The sequence below is a fragment of the Castanea sativa genome, chromosome 1, assembly GCF_040712315.1.
Source record: "Castanea sativa cultivar Marrone di Chiusa Pesio chromosome 1, ASM4071231v1".
In the NCBI taxonomy this organism is placed as follows: domain Eukaryota; kingdom Viridiplantae; phylum Streptophyta; class Magnoliopsida; order Fagales; family Fagaceae; genus Castanea; species Castanea sativa.
Window position 1 is genome coordinate 18,812,485 of NC_134013.1, and position 14,207 is coordinate 18,826,691.

At 33.2% G+C, this 14,207-nt stretch overlaps 2 protein-coding genes across 2 annotated transcripts; both read left to right on the top strand.

The window, feature by feature from the left end:
• Window positions 1–3,551: 3,551 nt before the first annotated feature.
• On the top strand, window positions 3,552–9,102 carry LOC142607864 (aspartyl protease family protein At5g10770-like). The gene is made up of 3 exons (XM_075779516.1): window positions 3,552–3,738; window positions 6,923–7,360; window positions 8,141–9,102. Exons 1-3 carry the CDS (start codon window positions 3,558–3,560, stop codon window positions 8,965–8,967), a joined length of 1,446 nt encoding a protein of 481 aa, XP_075635631.1. The 5' UTR covers window positions 3,552–3,557; the 3' UTR covers window positions 8,968–9,102.
• A 2,625-nt stretch (window positions 9,103–11,727) lies between these two features.
• Window positions 11,728–13,649, top strand: LOC142621892 (uncharacterized). Its single transcript, XM_075795268.1, has 3 exons — window positions 11,728–12,224; window positions 12,417–12,557; window positions 13,526–13,649. Exons 1-3 carry the CDS (start codon window positions 11,728–11,730, stop codon window positions 13,647–13,649), a joined length of 762 nt encoding a protein of 253 aa, XP_075651383.1.
• The last annotated feature ends 558 nt before the right edge of the window (window positions 13,650–14,207 follow it).

Here is a 14,207-nt window from a genome sequence, read left to right on the forward strand (position 1 = left end):
AAAAATTGGCATGTTATTTTATTATGCTTAACCAAGCAATCCTATAATTTTGTGTTATAAATAAGTCTAAGTGTTATTTGACTCAAATCAAAACACAATTTAACAAAAAAAACCAATCTAAACCTACATGTCTATGTATTGTACAATGTTTACAATTTTACAATATGATACTATATGCATGTGCATTGCAGGATTCATGAACATGGTCGATATGTATCTACAATATGATACTTTTTTTCACTCGATACAATGCATATCATACAATACATATTGCGTATTGTACCATACTAACAACTATATATTCCCCTATTTTATTATAAAGAAAGCCATTTGACAAGTCAAATACTCCCCCTCCAAAAAATTATGACCGGTTATTGTGGGCAAATTGAGTAATGCTACCAACGCAACAATTTTTACAATATTTTTCATAACTGTTAAATTAATAAAAATTTTATTGATTCTCGTGTGGACTTACCACTAACATGTTATCATTATTTTTTACCTAACAATACTAATTTGCTACCTTGACAGTTGTAAAATTTTTTTTTGGTACTTCTAGATTCATTGGGCAAATTATATGTCCACAATAATATGATGATGAGCTAACCCTTACATATTTCTTTCTTTCTTATTACTATTTTTATGTGTTTAATGGTAAAAACTGAAATTTAATTTCTTATTCCAAATCATTAAATATAGTTGAGATGAAATTCTGACTATTTGATTTTATGATTTACATACTGCAAATGAGATGCTATAATATTTTAGAAGGTTATTGCGTTCAAAGTTGAGAGTTGAGAAGAATCATTAGGTAAGGCATACTTGAAAAGGTGAATATTTTCATTTTTTGCGTTTTGCAAGTTTGAACAAAATTATATTGGTCAATATAATATGCATTATGTGATTTTAAATTTTTAATGCATTGAGGTTAGCTCAAGGTTTGCTATATATATATATGTGTGTGTGTGTGTGATGAAAACAGACAAGCACTGCTGGAGACCACAAATTGGTGGCTCTGACCAAGCTTAGATAAAAACAGAAACAAAGAACATGAAAATATAAAGCCTTAGTGATGAAGAGTAATTTTATATCAAATTTATATTTTGAATGATTCTAAAAAATTAAAAAACATTGAGAAATGCTGAAGATAAAGGCCTTAGGGTTGACAGTGTACAAAAACAAATATCTTTGATTTTAGCTCAATCGTGGAAATTATACATGTAAAATATACAATATACTAACAATACGTCTAGAGTATAGTTAAGTTATGTAATAACTACCGCGTACCCTTAGTGCAATGGTTACTCCATAAGTATAAGTGCTTGTGGAGGTAGGGGGTAAGAAACAGGGTTCAAGTCTCCAAAAAAGAGTTTCATACACATATACACTTAGATGAGACTAGAGTATAATTTATATCTTGTATAAAAAATAAAAAATAAAAGTCATGTAATGAGTTCTTCTCGGAACACAACAAAATTTCACAAATTGAAATAAAATATTGTAATAAATTACACTGGAACCCAATATTACAACTCAAAACAAAGATATTATGAGATTGTTCTAAAGTTATGTTGGATCCTTAGACTTTATTGTCATGTGATTTCTACTTGTCTACGCAAACCTATTACAAGGAAATAATTACAATAATAAGATCCAAAAAAATCATTTAAATCACTATCAATTAGGAGCCAAATAGTTAATTAAATTGACTAATTAAACCTAGCAGTAGCAGTATATTGTTGGGTTACATATGTGAGTGAAGTCCCACATTGAATAAAGATGAGAAGAATGAGCAGTTAATATAACATAATTGAGCATATACCCATAATTGGGCTTAGGCCTTTTGGGTTAAAGCGTGTCTTTATATGTTATATTAATTACTTAAGGACGCTCTCCAAGTTATTTATTCCCTGACAAGTGTTATTAGAACCCATGGTGATGTGTGGCGAAGGTGGTGAGGTGTTCATAGTCCCTACCCAGCGGGGACAGAGAAAGCCTAAACGGCTCACACACAAAGATCCTGGAGAAGAAAAAAAAACCCAACAAAGGAATATTGCTAATGGTGCTAAATAGTGGTGTGGTGCGAGGTTCCTATAGAAATGGACGTGTGAGGTTCCCATGGATGTGCGTGCGGGGTTGACACGTGGTTCCCATGGATGGCGTACGAGAGACCCATAGATGACGCGCTAATGAAGTAAAAAGCCCATTAGGCAAGGGGGAGTGGGTAGGACTTATTCATGGCCCACAGAGAGGTCTCGAATCCCATAAAGAGGCAGACTCACACATGAGGGAAAGATTGTTGGGTTACACGTGTTAGTAAAGTCCCACATTGAGTAAAGATGAGAAGAATGAGCAGTTAATATAACATAATTGAGCACATACCCAATGGGCTTAGGCCTTTTGGGTTAAAGTATATCTCTATATGTTATATTAATTACTCAAGGAAGTTCCCAAAGGTGTTTATCTCCCGACAAGACTTGTTAGGTCCCAAATAATATTATCAAAAAAACTATCAATTCAAAATAGCAATCACTCACAAGAATACAAATATTTACGTAGAAAACTCTTTCTCTTTGAAGGGAAAAAACCATGAAAAAAACTCCGAATTAATTTCACTATTATCAAATCAATTACAATAATTCTTGTGTATGTCTCACGGCTGAAGAAAAAAAATTTTCTATTATTTTTCTTTGCTCTCACACACACACACACTAATTATCTCTTTCAAAGGCAACAACACTTTACTCTCTCCTCCTCGGCTATCTTCTCAAAGGCGACAACCCTTTACTCTCTCCTCTTTGGCTATCTTCTTGAAGGCAGCGATACATTGCTCTCTCCTTCCTCTTACGTTCTTCCCAAGCGAAAATCTCTTTTCTCTCTCTTGGTTTCACGCTTTGTTTTCCATCTCCTCATAGGGAGGACCCTTGGGCCAAAACCAAAGCTAAAGCCGTCAAATTCTTTGTAGCATTATCTATTTATAAGACTCTTTTGCTATTCCTTCTTGAACTTGGAATGCATTACCTCTTTAACAAGGAATCTATTCCCTCTTGGACTAGGAATACATTACCTCTTTAATAAGGAGTTCCTCTTGGATTAGGAATACATTAGTTCTTTAACAAGGAATAAACTTTCTTCACACCAGTGAATAGTCTTTCCTTCTACAACAAGGAAACCCAAATTAATTTTTTCTTCTTCAACTAGGAAGCCTAATTGACTTTTCAAGTCACAATTGGAATATATTACCTCTTTAACAAGGAATATATTCTCTCTTGAACTAGGAATACATTACATCTTTAATAAGGAGTCATTTCCTCTTAGATTAGGAATACATTAACTCTTTAATAAGAAATAGACTTCCTTCACACCAAGGAATAGTCTTTCCTTCTACAATAAGGAAACCCAAATTAATTTTTCCTTCTTCAACTAAAAAGCCTAATTGACTTTCCAAGTCACAATTGGAATTTGAGGTAATTTCCCAACATATATGAACCCACTTATCAGGCCAACCACTATAAATAAGACTGCAGGAGTACATAAGCTTGAGCATAAAACTAACCATGGCTACTCGCTTCTCCTCCTTCGTTAGGTGTATCCTCTATATCTATAGTTTCTCTACTTTTCTATGCCTTCATGCCCATGAAGCAAGAGAGACTACAGAAAGCTACCACCTTCATCATACACATACTGTTCAAGTCAGCTCTCTAATACCATCATCTACTTGCACTGCTTCTACCAAAGGTCTAACTCTCTCTCTCTCAAATCATCATGGTCATCACAGTGTTATATCTCTATCTTTACTCTTATTGTAATTGCCGTTGTTCCTCCTACAAAGCAAAAAACTAGGGAGGAAAAAAATTGGGATATTTACCGTCCACTCCCTTAAGATTTGGGAAAATAATACGCGATCCCAAAACTGAACTCTCCATTGATATTAATAATGGAATATTATATAATTTTAAAAGATTTTCTTTTATAAAGTTTAGCCATGGTTAGTAAAACATAATTGATAAAATAGAATAAAAGTACAAAGTTTATTGAGCATCAAAAGACTTGCAAATGAAAGTTTCTTCCGTTATAGGCGTTCTTTTAAAACGACAAGTTCCATATTTTCTTTTTTTGAGAGAAAATTACAGTGTGCTGTTAACCTCACAGCTCGAACCATTTTCCTCTTAGACCTCCGAACACTTTGTGAATGGGGAAGTGTCAATTCAGACAAGTTCCATATTTGATTGCTTTGTTTATCAGCATTAGTAATAGCAACATTAATTCTTGGTATATATAGTTGCCTTATGATATTTATTTTGAATCATTTAAGCTTGAAAGTTGTTGCAATAACTATGTCAATTACCAAAATGACAACTTTCATGATGGATGACCTTTTTTTTCATACATTTTATATCTATTGCCTTTCATATTTTGGCAAATAGATGTAAAGGGAGAAAGTGTTTTTTTCCTTTTAGATTTGGTGTAAAGTGTCATTTCCCTTTATTGTGACAACACTTGTAAAAATATAAATTTGGGAGTAATGCAGTTTAGTCAAATGAAGAAACCTAATATAAGAATAGTAATTGACACAAAGAATGTTCATGGAACAATGCAATAAGTCTATAAGGACAGGGACGGAACCACGTACAAAACTGAGGAGGGCTGTGCCTCCCCCCAAATTTGTTTTTTTAAAATATTAAATAGTAGGTATATTTTAAGATTTTAAAAAATAAGTCCAAGAAAAATTATATTTGCCCCCCTCAACTTCGAATCCTAGTTCCGTCCTTGTATAAGGACATGGCATTTTTTCACAACATTAGGAATTGATAGTTAAAAAAAATTGTTTTTCATAAGTTTCTTCTCACAATTATTGATGTAATATATTGTAATTGATGCATAATTAAAATAAATAAATAAAAAAAAAAAAAACGTCAATAATGTTACCAATGGAAGGTAATATCGTTCCAATCATATATTAACTTCCCAATTTAACAAGTTTTGAAAAAATATATATATGAAAAAAAAAATTCATCCATCATTACTCCCAAACAATGGTAGAACTAGGATTCTATTTATGTTGATAAGATTAAAATATGAAAGAAAAAAAATATCCAGATCAAAAGAAGAAACTGATCATTACAAGAATTTTATATAAGATTATATTTGAAGTGCACATTTATGAAATAAAAATATTTAAAATTATTTAGTAGAATAAATCACAATTCCATAATATCAGATATTGTAAAAGAATTTTCTAACATCTCTTTCATCAAAAGTTTCATGCGGTCCTAGTTTTTCCTGTGTAGATATACTAGATAACCAAGCCTCTGCTAGATTTTTCTTTTTCTTTTTCTTTTCATTTTTTCCTTTTATACATTCTCCTAATATATTCTTTTTAGATATTAAAACCTTTGTCTCTTTCTTGTAGATCATAAAAAGAAGGAGAGATGTAATAAGATATAAACAGAATTTGTTTTATTTAACTCATCTAATTATTATTATACAAAAGGCTTAAATGAAATTCTTTTTTTTCTCTTCAGATTAGAGAATGTATGGTTAGGCAATAAAAGCTTGATACATGTGATGTCATGTTATCAGTTTTGAATGCAACATGTCCATATATAATATAAGAAGCAGTGTTTATTCAATCCACCAACGGGTAAACTTGATCCGATCCAACCTAATTCCAATACATTGACTTGTTTTTTCATGCGTTGATAGATTGGATTTTTTTTTTTTTTTTTAACTTGGGTTAAATTGGGTTTAAGTTATAAAAATAAAAAAATTGATACAAGTAACTTGACACAAACCATGCTATTAATATTTTTTTTTTAATTTATTAATTTGTTTTTTTTTTTTGAGACTCTGTTTAAATTTTTTTTAAAGGTTTTTTTTTTGTTGATAAATTGGAAAATTATGTTTAATTATATAAATTATATTCATTTATTCAATAATGGGTTTCAATAGTTGAATGAAAATCTACTCCTTTTTTTTATATAGAAAAACCTATTCTCTTTTTTTTATTAGACAAGACAAGATAGCTGACAACCCAACCCTAAGTAACTCAGATTTTATGGGTAGGAGGGTTGGATTTTTAGAGTTATATGTTTAGGTTTGATTGAAATTTCTCAATCTAGAGAGGTGGAATTGGGTTGAAAAATAAATAAATTAAATTCAATCCATACAAACCCTTAAATATAAGGCATATTTGCTTCTCTTTTTTTTTTCTTTTTTTCTTTTTTCAGCCACATGTAAACATATCACATATTTTGATTTTTATAACCAAACAAAAATAAGCCCCATGAATTTTAGATTTAAAACTTTAAAATAAGACTAACCTCACAAATTAAAATCTCACAGAAGTTTAGACACAGTAGAAATTTTGTCCATTGAGTTGTTTGGTTTTGGTGGCGTGGCCCATCATAAATATGGGGTACCTATATATATATATATTTAATGATCCCGTTGCCAAAGACTTTTCTAAAATATATTCCTCCAATCTACCTACTATATGGTAATTCAAAAATATATTCTCGATTACTTTAAGTTACATGACTTACTTAATAGTTATATAATTTAATAAACTATAATTACTTTAAGTTACTTAATCGTTATATGATTTTTAATAATATTTTAATAAACTATTTGATTTAATACACAAAAATAATTTTATAAATAGTCACATAATATAGGTTTAAAATGCTATCTATAAAAAAAAATTAAAAGTAATATGTGGGTAACCACTTATTTTATCTTGTTTTACTATTGTTTTTCTGGCATAAATTTTTTATTTATTTTATTATCAATTAAATGCAAGAATTATTTACCGGTATGCATTTGGAATTCTCAATGTTTTTTTTTTTTTAATAGTGGAATTCTCAAATTTTTATCCTCATTATATTCATATGCATGTGTTTCAAATTCCTTTTAAGTTCAGGTCCAAAAAGGGAGGCATCCTTGACGGTGATACACAAATATGGCCCATGCTTTCAAAGCAACAAAGACCAATTACTGGTTCTCAATCACACTGAACTCCTCCTTCAAGACCAATCCAGAGTGAATTCAATCCACTCCATGTTCTCTAACAACTCAGATGGCAACAAATTAAGAGAATCTCAGGCCACCACCATTTCAGCTAAATCTGGTCTCCCCATCGGCGATGGTAACTATGTCGTCACCGTTAGCCTTGGCACTCCCAAAACAAATCAAACACTGGCATTTGACACTGGTAGCGACCTCACTTGGGCACAGTGTAAACCATGCGCAGGACAATGCTATAAGCAAGTAGACCCAATCTTTGACCCATCCAAATCCACATCTTACACCAACATTTCATGTCCTACACCCTTGTGCACTCAACTCACTTCTACCACAGGTAAACCATATAAATACAATCCCACTCAATAACATAGAATGGGTATTGCTAAATCAATTAAATTATCTATTTTTTAATAAACTTTACTTATTAAAATAAATTGGCCGTAATGTATTTTCTACATCTAGTTAACATAATGGTAACAGAAACAGAATGATGAATTTAAAATTTCCAAAGCTTGGGGATTTTGACATAAATTTGATGAGATTTTTTCTTTTATAGATTTTGTCGCTTCATTTCAAATAAGGTAAATTGCAAATTACACCTTTAAAGTTTGTGGGTAATTAGATTTTAGACCCTGAAGTTTCAAAATTTGAATTTTATCCCCTAAAGCTTGGTGATGTTTGGATTTTACACCCTCACGTTTCAGAATTTGAATTTTACCCCCTATATTTTAGAAGTATTTGGATTTTACACCCTAAAGTTTTAGAATTTAGGGGTGTAAAATCTAAACAACCCCATTCTTTAAGGGGTAAAGTTCAAATTCTAAAATGTTAGGGTGTAAAATCCAAACACTCAAAATTTCAAGAGGTAAAATTCAAATTCTGAAACTTCAGGGTCTAATATCCAATCGCCTCCAAACTTTAGGGGTATAATGTGCAATTTATTCTTTCAAATAATATTGTTAAGTAGCAAGATTAGTAGTAGCCCAATCATTTTGCAAAAAGTAAATTGAAGAAGTTCTAACTTCTTGGTTAGTTTCATACATATACTTTTTTTTAAGGAATCCTAAATTTGACGATTTGGTAAAATAATTTCAACATTTTATTAACACTACAGGAAGCCCACGACAGTGCTCCAATTCAAAGTGTGTATACAGGGTTGACTATGGCGATGGTTCGTTTACAACTGGATATTTCAGCAAAGAAAGGCTAACCATAATATCAGATGCGGTGGACAATTTCATATTTGGTTGTGGTCAAGACAACGAAGGCCTCTTCAATGGCATTGCCGGGTTGCTAGGCCTCGGCCGCGGCCAAGTTTCCCTTGTGAAACAAACCGCTCAGAAGTACAGCCAATTTTTCTCGTATTGTCTACCCTCCACAACTAGCTCAACGGGGTACCTTACTTTGGGGAAAGACAGTGAAATTTCGAGTTCCTTAAAGTTCACACCTATGTTAACACTTTCTCAAAGGCAATCATTCTATGGCCTCAACTTGACTGGAATAAGTGTGGGTGGACAAAGATTATCAATTCCCACGTCGGTTTTTTCAACTGCGGGTACTATCATTGACTCTGGGACGGTCATTACACGTTTACCTCCTACAGCATACAATGCATTGCGAACAACATTTCGCCAAATGATGCGTAATTATCCGATGATAAGCTCGAGTGATCCACTATTCGATACATGCTATGACCTTAGCAAGAGCCAGTCAGTTTCGATTCCAAACATAAGCTTTTTTTTTGGTGGTGGTGTGAGCTTGGATTTGAACAAAGTGGGAATACTTTACGTGTTGGGGCAAACAGAAGCTTGTTTGGCTTTTGCTGGAAATACAGATCCAAGAAACATTACCATTTTCGGAAATGAACAACAGAAAGGATTAGAGGTTGTGTATGATGTTGTTGGAGAGAGGATTGGGTTTCGTCCTGGTGGTTGTAGCTAATGGAGTGATAGTAATATAATAAAGAAGCGAGTAACAAAGAGAAACTTTGCGTTAGCTCATAGTGGACATTATTATGAATTATGGTACAATTAATGAATAAAACCATGTTAGGGAAAAATCATAAATCCCCTCTAATGTCTATGTGTGAATTAAAATGTATAACTACCAAGCAATAGCAACATTATGGAATCAAAAAAAAATTCAACAAACACCACATAAACACATCTACAAAAGAACACTAAATCTTACATGAAAAATCCTCTAGTGTAGAGGGAAAAACCACGAGACAACTTCGAAAAATATCCACTATGAAGTAAAGATTACAACTATCAAGTTAGTGCTAAACTTGAGTCCACAATAAATTAGATACACATCAAATTAAATCTCAAGGAGTAAATACAATCTCACCACAAAGCTAGTAGCATAATCTTTCTCTGAATACTTCAACTCTCTATGGTTGTAGCATTCAAAAACTTATGAGAACTCCACCAATTTATCTTCTTGTGTGCAACTTGAGTAAAGAAAAATTATCTCATTTTTCTTTTCCACACTCTCACTATGTTTCTCTCTATCTCTTCGGACTGCACCTCTCAGGGTGAAGCTATTTCTTTTCTGTGTTTCTTGTTCACTGGAACTCACACAAAATGGCCAAAATGACTCTGTTTGCTTTAGCTTCCCACTAGGCCGAATGGCCTCAGTTTCTTTCTTTTCTTCTTTTTTCAGTTTCAGCGTGTTAGACACGCCTGAGTCAAGTCTCATTAAGAGGCATGTTTGGAAGCAAGCTCATGAATCAGCTTTGACAAGGCATGTGGGCTGGACCCACACAGTGCTTTGCACCCAACAAACCATTGATAAAAATCAATGGAAATGTTAATGAAGGTCATTGGACATGATCGAACTTGGATTACCCATATTTACCAAAGGACTTGGGCCTTTTGAGGATTTAGTGATTTAGCGAATTAGAAAAATCCTAGCAATATCCTCAATGTTTGAAATAAAAGTTAAGTGAGATTAGTGGAAATCTATGTCCTCAAGATCTCTTTATTTATATAATGAAATTTTAGTTTTAATACATCTAAAAGTGAATATGGTTTTTTTTTTTTTTTTGGCTGAAATGGTGTTAAGCTATATTTAAAATTTGAGCAAGACTTAGGTATAGTATTTTAGGTGTTGTTTCTTAGGTTCCTTTCTTAAAATTCAGCCATATGAATTTTTTCTCATGAGATGAGTGTGTATTTTTTAGTTAAATAGCCATATAGCTGAATCTTAAAAATGGAACTTAAAGAACAACACCTAAGGTACTATACCTAAGTTTTATCCTTAAAATCTTATTTCATAGTGGAATGAATAATAGCTGATTTATTAGGTTAGAATAGGCTAGTAACTCCAAGGTAAAATTCTTAAAATCCTAATTGTAAGGACACAATTCAAATTCCCAAACCACGACTGGGAGGAAAATGGGCTTGAAAGGCCTTTCTTCACAATGAATTTGTAGAGGGTGGGTTTGTAATTTAGATTTCAAGGATGGCTTAGACAATTACAAAAAGAACGGGCTTTGGGCCCAATGGAACAAAACAAAGAATCGTTTGCAAATAGTAAGACTGAGAATTCCTCCTCGGACTGTTTCCGAGGATAGTTTCTAATAGTATTTCTCAAGTTTGGATACAAATATTAATTGTCATACACTTTTTCTTTCCCAAAAAGCCTCCCTTTTCTTCGTATGCCTTCCCTCCTATTTATACTCCTCCTCTTCTCTTCATCATCTTCCACTTTATGGTTGCAACCCTGATTTTTGGATACTTGTCCCATCCATTCTTCCCTAAAGCCCGCTGGGATTTGGGACCAAGTTCCAAGCTCTATGCTCAGGTCCCATCCTTCCATCTATACTGTCAGCGTATCAATTACAGAGTTTTTAATGTATGGGCGGTGGTAGCAGCTCTACTTTAGACATTCCACCGCTCTTTCTACTGTCCTCCACGTATACTGTGTATCCTCGGCGTAACATTCCGAGGACAAATCTACTCCTCGGACGGTATGGGACACTTAAATACTCCACGATCATTTTGATGTTTTCGGATTTGGGTTTCTAGCCCAAAAGACCTCGTTGGGCCGTCCTTCATAAATTACTGGGCCCAATACCCCTACACTAATGATTCATGGTTAAATTAACTAGGCTAAATTGTAAATTGTACTCTTTAATTTTGGCTAAAATTCAATTAAGTCTATTTACTTTGGTTTCAATCATTGAGTCATCTAACTTTAACAATCATTCAATGTAATTCTTTCGTTACAATGACAGTGTTAGTCACCCAAAAAAATGAGGTCATTTTGAGCTTATTAAATTTTAAAAATAAAATCCAAAAAAAAAATTATCTCAAATTTAAATGTCATGTGAAAAACTTTCTTATTCTGCATATTTGTTCAAGTCAGAATGAGCAATGGGCAATTATTAGAACTTGTGTTGTAGCACGTCCAAGTCATTTTTTTTAAGTCCCTTGGGAACAACCATGGGGTTGAGTCTAATGAGCAACTATTCCCTATGGGCCTCATAAGTTTCAAGTTTCAGCAATAACAGAAAGTGGTTTATGGGTATAATGATTATGTATAAACCTTTAAATTTATTGTTCATCTTGTTTGTATTGTGACTTATGCGTGTGTGCTTGTGGGTATGATGATTGCTTATGGCACTAAAAGCATGAATTGGTTATGTTTCTTGCATCTATAGTAATAATTGCTTTCCAATTCTTGAAGGTTGCCTCCATGCATCGCTCTTTATTTCGCAAATTGCTTCTTGATGACACAGATGAGGATGAGGATGAGATAATCAAAGAACTTGTTATGGAAACATCACAACCTAAACGTCATCGCTATATCCGACGTAATCATTTGGCAAGCCATGAGAAGCTTTTTCTTGACTATTTTACTCCCACACCAATATATCCACCCACTTTATTTCATAGGAGATTTGGGATGAAACGTTCTCTTTTTCTCCGCATTCAATCTAAGGTAGAAGCTCATGACTCTTATTTTGTCCAAAAAAGAAATAGTGCCAACAAACTTGGTTTATCTTTATCACAAAAGATAACTACTGCACTTAGAATGCTTGCGTATGGAGTATCGAGTGATTTGATGGATGAATATGTGTGGATTGAAGAAACTACTGCATTAGAAATTTTGAAAAAATTTGTTACTACGATAATTGATGTTTTCTCTGAGCAATACTTGAGAAAGCCAAACAATGAAGACATTGCTAGACTGTTAGTTCATGGTGAACGTCGAGGCTTTCCAGGTATGTTAGGTTCAATTGATTGCATGTATTAGAAGTGGAAAAATTGTCCAGCTGCATGGAAATATTAATATTGTGGTCATATTTGTGAGCCTACTATTATTTTGGAGGTAGTAACATCATATGATTTTTGGATATAGCATGTATTTTTTGGGTTACCTAGGTCAAATAATGACATTAATGTGTTAGAGCAGTCTCATATAGTTAATGATCTTGTTGAAGGACGTGCTCCTGCAGTACATTACTCAATCAATGGTCATGACTGCATAATGGGATATTACCTTGCTGATGGCATATATCCAAAGTAGGCAACATTTGTGAAAACAATCCCAGCTCCACAAGAAAAAAAGCAAAAATTATTTACAGCAGCCCAAGAGGCATATAGGAAGGATGTTGAGCATGCATTTAGAGTGCTTCAAGCACGTTTCGCAATTGTCCATGGACTTGCACAATTTTTCCATCTTGAAACACTCCAAAAGATCATGAAAGTATGCATAATTCTCCATAACATGATTGTTGAAGATAAGCGGGGATGATAATGAAGTGGTAGACTTGGATTATGAACAAATTGATGGAGTGGAGAATCCTCCTATGCAAGTTTCACGTGAACAAAGTGATGGACTTATGTCATACATTGAGAGTTATGGACGCATTAGAGACCAAAAATTTCATTCTCAACTCTAGTTAGACCTCATTGAACATTTATGGCAATTGCAAGGCGAGTCGTAGGAACTTCGTTTTTTATATGCTAAGAAGCATGAGTCATAGGAACTTATGCAAGTGTGTGAGTTTTATTGTAATTTGGTTTGAGTTATGTATGTGAGTAATCTATGGACTACATTGTTCCAGTTATAATATGTGTTCTATTTTATATGTTTTCTTATAAAGTTCCTCCATTTCATAGTTCACATTGTTCCAAGATTGCTTCCAGACAATTGAGACGATTGTTTTAGTCAAAGATAAATTTGTGTGTGTGTGTGTGTGTGTGTGTGTGTGTGTGTGTGTGTGTATATATATAATTTTTAAAAAAAATGTTGTTATACTAGACAATAATAGGCTATCATGACGATTGAGAAATTTTTTTTTAGTCAAAAGATAAATTTGTATATATATAATTTGGGGTTAAAACAAAATATTATTGTTACACTAGATGATTATTTGCTATCATGATGATTGAAAAATTGTTTTGGTAAAAAAAAAATGTATAAGTATAATTTGGGGTTAAAAAAATCACTTGTTAACATTAGACAATTATTTGCCATCGTGTGGCAGCGGCGGTAGCGGTAGCGGTAGCGGTTGCAGTGGTGATGGTGATGGCAGTGGAAGAGTCAATGGCGGCGGCAGTGGTGGCAGCAGAAGTGAAAGTGGTAGTGGTTGTGATTATTGTTTATTATAGTGAATATATTATTTTACTGTATTAGATATATTATTTTATTATGATGTTTATATTATTTTATTGTGTTGAAAGCTAAAATAGATCCACTGCTGCTAGATGTTTTGTAAAGTGAGTAGATGAAATAGATAAACTTTTTGTGGTGCTAAATAGCTAAATTTTTAGTTCCACCACTGTTGTTGCACTAACTAGCTATTTGTCTATTTCCCAATAACCAGAAAAAGAAAGGGAAAAACTAGATTCCTTTCCATTTAACGCAATCTCTTTCTCTGAACGTACTTGGATCTTTAGAAAGTTAGGCTTCTTGCTTGTGCTCGCCTTTGGACATGTTAATGGAGATGAGCTGAAACTTGGAAGTTTTTCTCATGGAGACAATCTACCTTAGACACAGTTGTGGACATTGGTGGTCCATACACTTTTACTAGAGTCGCATTTGGAAGGAAGGAGGTTGGGTAGCTTTAGGCCTTTGGGTATCACTTCCTTTGCTTTCTTTATCTCACACTCTCTTCCTTTGTGTTTGATATGTGAACACTGGTTTCATTTTCTACCATACAAAGAAGT

What these genes read in the sequence shown, in the direction of transcription:
- LOC142607864 (XM_075779516.1), top strand. Translation starts at nt 3,558, where the DNA reads ATGGCTACTCGCTTCTCCTCCTTCGTTAGGTGTATCCTCTATATCTAT. An exon ending in TTGCACTGCTTCTACCAAAG is followed by an intron (nt 3,739 to 6,922) that starts GTCTAACTCTCT and finishes TTTTAAGTTCAG; the next exon opens with GTCCAAAAAGGGAGGCATCC. An exon ending in TCAACTCACTTCTACCACAG is followed by an intron (nt 7,361 to 8,140) that starts GTAAACCATATA and finishes TTAACACTACAG; the next exon opens with GAAGCCCACGACAGTGCTCC.
- LOC142621892 (XM_075795268.1), top strand. Translation starts at nt 11,728, where the DNA reads ATGCATCGCTCTTTATTTCGCAAATTGCTTCTTGATGACACAGATGAG. An exon ending in AATGAAGACATTGCTAGACT is followed by an intron (nt 12,225 to 12,416) that starts GTTAGTTCATGG and finishes TGGGTTACCTAG; the next exon opens with GTCAAATAATGACATTAATG. An exon ending in GCTGATGGCATATATCCAAA is followed by an intron (nt 12,558 to 13,525) that starts GTAGGCAACATT and finishes ATCGTGTGGCAG; the next exon opens with CGGCGGTAGCGGTAGCGGTA.